This window comes from Carcharhinus amblyrhynchos, chromosome 8 (assembly GCF_965287045.1).
Source record: "Carcharhinus amblyrhynchos chromosome 8, sCarAmb.v2.hapA, whole genome shotgun sequence".
In the NCBI taxonomy this organism is placed as follows: Eukaryota; Metazoa; Chordata; class Chondrichthyes; order Carcharhiniformes; family Carcharhinidae; genus Carcharhinus; species Carcharhinus amblyrhynchos.
Window position 1 is genome coordinate 61,431,495 of NC_137331.1, and position 6,421 is coordinate 61,437,915.

Here is a 6,421-nt window from a genome sequence, read left to right on the forward strand (position 1 = left end):
AATAAAAAGGGCCAGTGATGCTCTCTTTAGGGAGACATAGAGGAACAAGAAAAAAATCAGGGAGGAATGTTTGCAAAAAATTCTATATTTGCCTTAGAATGTAAGCACATCCTGGGATCACACAAAAACAGAATGTGTTGAGTTAAGAAAAGGGAACAGAGATGTTATAATATTTGGTGGATATTGCAGGCCACCAAAAATGAAGACAGAAAGATGGGGAAATGTCCAAGCTATTCAGAGAGGCATGTAACAACATCAGGGCTAATATTGGGTAAGTGTAACTATTCAAAGAGAGGTTGGGGTAAGGATCATTGACTGTTATGTATCACTAATGTAAGTGTTTCTTTTTCCAGGAAACTGGGACCCCAAGCATTTTTCAGCCTATGAAGTATTTCGTGTCAGTCTCATTACATCTGAACTAATTGTACAGGAAGTGAAAACTCAGTTAAATGGCGTGAAGGTTATCTTTGATCTTTGTGGTTGGCGATTTGCTCATGCTTTGAAGATTAGTCCAACAATTGCCAAACAAATTTCTGCTGTGCTGGTAGTAAGTTTCTCACTTTTCATTCAACTTTATGAAACAATAGTCTCAATTTCCACTGGTATTTACCTGATGCTGCCACTGCCTACTAATCAAATCCTCCCTCTGCCACACCTTGCTTGCATTCCCTCACAGTATGTCCATATCCTGGACCCACTTCTTTAATCCAACCATACCTCAAAACTTTTTTTATTACTGTTGTAAAAATGATATTCTCATTTTATTTGTTCTTGACTTTGCTACCTCATTCCCAGTGTTCTGAAACCGCACAATATTGGTTCCCTACATCCCTGATGTGGAGATGCCAGTGTTGGACCAGAATAAGCACAAGTAAGAAGTCTCACAACACCAGGTTAAAGTCCAACAGGTTAATTTGGTAGCACAAGCCACTAGCTTTTGGAGTGCTGCCCCTTCATCAGGTGAGTGGGAGGACTGACAACAAACAGGGAATATAAAGACACAAACTCAATTTACAAAATAATGGTTGGAATGCATAATCTTTTACAGGTGATTGCCTGTGAAGACTCAAATTCCAACCATCATTTTGTAAATTGAGTTTCTGTCTTTATATGTCTTGTTTGTGAACAGAACTCCTGCTTACCTGACGCAGGGGCAGCGCTCCAAAAGCTTGTGGCTTATGGCTTGTGCTACCAAATAAACCTGTTGAACTTTAACCTGGTGTTGTGAGACTTCTTACAGCCCTACATCCCACCAGCCTGACTGACCTCCACGGCCAGATTCCCCATTTCTGTTCCTGTAACAAGGTTTCTTTCTGAATCTTGAACTTACAATGTTCACTATTCAGAATGTAATCATTGTATATATTTGCATTAACCAGTAAAAATTCACACTTACAGCCCACTGGCTCAGTTTCATGTTTTCAATGGACAACAAAGCGTTACACACTTTGTTGAAGAAGGATGAACACATGAAATTTTCAACTACCCATGGGAGTTTGGAAAATTATGGTCAGTGTCTCTAAAACCTCAACATCCTCAGATGCATCTGATCCAATCCTGATGACTTCTCAGCTTGAAAAAAAGCCAACCTTTCTAATACTACTTTATTAACTTTTAGCCCATCAATGCCTCAACTACTTTTTCACTGTCTTGGGTAGCACCTTTCTTGGCCAAAGCACTCATTTAGTACATTAGCAATGTCTCCTGCCTCCATGCGCAAACCCCTAGTTTTGGACCCCAAGTAACCTTGTTTCATAGCGAGGGGGATTGAATATAAAAGTAGGGAGGTCTTGCTGCGGCTGTATAGGGCATTGGTGAGGCCGCAGCTGGAGTACTGTGTGCAGTTTTGGGTGCCGTACTTACGCAAGGATATTTTGGCCTTGGAGGGAGTGCAGAGGAGGTTTACTTGGCTGCTGCCGGAGTTGAGGGGGTTGAGCTATGAGGAGAGGCTGAATAAGCTAGGCTTGTACTCGTTAGAGTTTAGAAGAATGAGGGGAGATCTCATTGAGACGTATAAGGTGATGAATGGGATGGATAAGATAGAGGTGGAGAGACTCTTCCCACTCAGAAAGGATAGTAGGACTAGGGGGCACAGCCTCAAGATAAAGGGGGGACGGTTTAGAACAGAGTTGAGGAGGAACTTCTTCACTCAAAGGGTGGTGAATCTCTGGAATTCTCTGCCCGTTGAAGTGGTAGAGGCTACCTCGCTAAATATTTTTAAGACGCGGGTTGATGGGTTTTTGATAAGCGAGGGGATTAAGGGTTATGGGGAGAGGGTGGGAATGTGGAACTGAGCCACGACAGATCAGCCATGATCTTATTGAATGGCGGGGCAGGCTCGAAGGGCTAGATGGCCTACTCCTGCTCCTATTTCTTATGTTCTTATGAACTCTGTAACAATGACCAAATGAGCAACGTTTAGCAAACCCAACCAGCACTATCCCCCCTATCTGCCCCTCCCCCTCCCCCAGCCCCATCCAGAAACTGAGATAACAAAATGTTGAACACTTTGGCTGTTGCTATGTTCTGGGAGACAGGCAGACTGAACTCCTTAATTTCTCATCCTATGCCTGTAGGCAGTGCAGTATTTCCACAAACCCCAATTTTACAGGCACACCTGCTCTAAAATCGGGGCAGGCGAGGCTCACAGAACAGCATTCCTCATTGACCTCAGATGCGATCTTCTGAGCCTCAGGCAGGCCTGCCGGTAAAATTCTGCCATACTCCTTCAGGTTAAACCAGAAGTACTACTTATTCATACAGTCTAACTTGGAGCTGGTCATTGTAATAAGCACTCAAGGAGTTAGGAAAGAAAAATGTTGTACAACTGGAGGATATGGAGAACTCCTTTGCAAAGGTTTCATATTTAAACTATCATCAAGTGCTGACATTTTATTCTTGAGTAAATTTTGAGTTTATTTTTCTGAGAACTCAATACTTGATCTGATCTCCTGTGGCATTTCCAATGGAGGATGATATCAAAGTGAACTCTCTGAAACTGTAGTCATATGATGTATTGAATTTGTGATAGACACATGGACAAGATGAACTTGGAGAATGCATGAATGGACATAGGAGAGAAACTAGAGAAAGGTACAATGCCAAGACTAGAAGCCAGAATGCCAATACAGGATATTATTAGTTTTAGACTACCCATTCATTTCTAAACAAATTGATATATTGAAAAAGAAGTATTATAGTTGTGTAGGATTATACCTTTAGATGGTGGTAATTTATTAAAATGTAGATAGAATCAAAATGAAATATACTGAGTATCATTTCCTGTCATCTTAGGATTCTTTCCCACTGAAGGTTCGGGGTGTCCACATGATCAATGAGCCTGTACTGTTTGATTCAGTCCTTGCCATAATTAAAGCATTCCTGCCAGAAAAAATCAAACAGCGTGTGAGTAACCCTTCATTTGATTACATCTGCAGTGAAAATATTGCTTGTATATCAGTTGAAACAGAAACACAGTAGCCAGTTTAGACGGAAATACATTTAGACTAAGCTGGGGCTGACTTGGGGAAGTTATTACTGGCAGAGTGCCAAGTGATTATTTAGCTTCTCAGCATGAATACAGAGATGATTACTGTTTCATTCTCCGCCACTATCATCTAGATGAACAAAAGGTAACACAGCAAGTACAACATAATAATATTGAGAACCAGTCAAGAGCACCATACTATATTTATTCGGTGGTTTGATTTCAAGTGCAAAATTGTTGACTATAAACACAAAAAAATGATACTTTATGAAAACTGGCAAGAGAGAAATTGAAGAGCACATATCTTAAATTGACTGTGTGGTGTCTATTTCAGATTCACACGCATGGAAGCAATTACCAGCACAGCCTTTTGAAATACTTTCCCATTCACATTCTTCCCACTGAATATGGTGGCCAAGGACCTGCTTATGAGGAACTTTGTGAGGAATGGATCAACTTTGTGCAGCGGTCTGAGAAAGATCTGTGCAAACTTTCACTTGTTACTTGATACTTCGTGGCACTGCGTCTGCTTTCTGAAAAACACTGCATTGTGTTACATCAGTGTGACAGAACTGCTCAAAATGACTTCTATGGAGCAAGCAAGTGTTGAGATATGCACTATGATGTAGTATAAGTAGAAATTCCTTTTAAAAGATTTGAATGAAATGTTGGGTATATTTGATATTGCAGATTACTGTGGATAAAGTGTATTTTACTATGTAGTGGGGGTGACCTTGAGCCCGCACTCATCGTCCAGGAGAATGGCAGCGGGGGCTCAAGAACTCGTGAAACCCATAAGTTGCAAATCTCGCCGGCGAGATCGTGACTTCCAATTTTCGCCACCCATCACCGTTGATGTAATTAGGTTTATGGGAATACGTTAGAATATTAATAAAGATGCCTCGACATAATGTCAGCACTGTTTACAACAGATTCGCCCAGATATGAACCTGTCATGAGGATCCCCTTGGGGGAGGGTAAAGGTGAATATAGCTTGTGGAGAAGAGGGAAATGCTCCCTGGCACTGCCCCTTGGCACACAAAGGCTTTGCCAGGCTGGCACCATGCCAATGCCAAACTGGCAGTTCCAACTTGTGCCAAGGGGTAGTGCCCCAGTGGCAGTTTCATTGGATTGGATTGATTAACTTGTGGTGGTGGGAGGAGTGGTCATGAAGCTGGGAATGCCATCAGTTGAAGTCTGGGGAGGGGTTGCCAGCAATGACTGTATGGGTGAGTGGTTTGGGGGAACGGGTCTAATGTTCAGGGGAATGAGGGAGGCGTGGTGGGAGTGACTATGGGGGGGGGCGGTGTGTGCTGTGATTGTGGTTGCCGGGAGTGAATACCAGCTGTGATCAGTGAGGGGGGCTCATGAGACTTCTGTGGTGAGGTGAGGGGGAAGTTACTTTTTGGTCTGAATGAAGCACCCTTTAAACATTGTGCATCACCATGTGTTGGGGCATCATCCCTATACATGACGGTGTGACACACACCAACCTGTTTTTTTGTGACAAAGTGTGGTAGATCTTGAGAGAAAACCCGTGGTGTTTCTCTGGAAGAAAATATGGTGTTTTTATTCATCGGAATCAACACTGCTCTTATTTGATAAGATGTCACCCAGTTTGGTTTCCAACTGAATGTCTTAAATTTTAACAATTTAAACTCTAAGAACTGAAGTCTTCTGCTGTGTTCTAATTAACTTGTTCATTTATGTTTAATAGTTATAATGGTTAGAATGGAAACCTTTAGCCATGTGTAAAAAACATATTGAAAGCCTGTTTGTAATATGCAGATCTCTGTACTTTTAATTGCCATTGTGATAACCCCCATGACATCCATGGGGAGTCACTGATTGAGTATGAGCTCCCCAGTGACAGGCAATGGCCTGCACAGCTGGAACTCATTACCTGAGCCTTTTTTTAAGGCAGGCCCAGGACTGAGCCTGCTGAACTGCAGTCCCAGACAGGGTCTATTCTGTGTAAACTATGGTTGGGGTTTTATTTTGCATTCTGTAATAAACTATGTTCATTTCCAGTCAGGCTTCCTGAGTCACTACAACCATACACAATATTTGAGATAGTTTTTGGATAAAGAAAATTGCATAATCCATGAATCCAATGTTAAAAAGTAAGTTCGACTTAAGTAAAGCTCTGCTGTTACAAAGATCTCAGATCAAATCTGAAGGTAAAAGTGCTTGATATCTCTTTTGAAGTATGAGGTGCTAAACTGTGAACACCACATAATGCTTTGCAAGAAGGAATTAGAAATGGTTTTTGGCTAAAGGGATCAAAGGATCTGGAGGGAAAGCAGGAACAGGTTCCTGAGTTGGATGATCAGTAATGAATGGCACACAGGCTCAAAGGGTCAAATGACTAATTCCTGCTCCTATTTTCTATGTTACATTGACAACTTCTCAGATCTGTGTTCCAGGGTTTATGCTGGCTGCATCACCTTGAAAAATATACCCAAAAATGTCTGACACATAAAGCAAGCAATGTGCCTAAAGGAAGGGAAAAAAGTCTAGGTCCAATTTTAACCATCGTTGAGAAGTTACATGTTAGAAGCTCACCTGCTGCTCCAGAAACGACGCTTGGGGTACTTTAATTGCTCGGAGTAGGAATCTAGGAATAGGAGTTGATCACTCAGCCCTTCAAGCTGGTTCTATCACTTGGTCAGACCATGACTAATCTGTACAATAATTCCATTCGATCTGTGGCTCTTGATATCTTTACCTAACAAAATCTATCAACTGCAGTCTTTAAATTTCCAATTGACCCAGCGCCTATAGTGTGAGAGAGATTTCAATTACCCTGGCTGACTATCTGAACATTCTAAATGGCGAATTGGTGGCAATTGTTGAAAAGTTCGATGATCCAGTGGCCAATCACCAACAGCATGTGAGTGGTGTGATAATTTACCAGGTTTCTCTGAAATTGGT

General features: G+C 41.7%; 1 protein-coding gene across 1 annotated transcript in view; it reads left to right on the forward strand.

The window, feature by feature from the left end:
• ttpa (tocopherol (alpha) transfer protein) overlaps positions 1 to 4,744 on the forward strand; it is a 28,350-nt gene extending 23,606 nt beyond the window's left edge. Inside the window, exons 3-5 of the mRNA XM_080194899.1 lie at positions 354 to 547; positions 3,295 to 3,405; positions 3,822 to 4,744. Of these exons, the coding sequence (XP_080051025.1) occupies positions 354 to 547; positions 3,295 to 3,405; positions 3,822 to 3,995 (479 nt within the window). The 3' untranslated portion in view covers positions 3,996 to 4,744. The remainder of the gene's footprint in view (positions 1 to 353; positions 548 to 3,294; positions 3,406 to 3,821) is intronic.
• Positions 4,745 to 6,421: the final 1,677 nt, after the last annotated feature.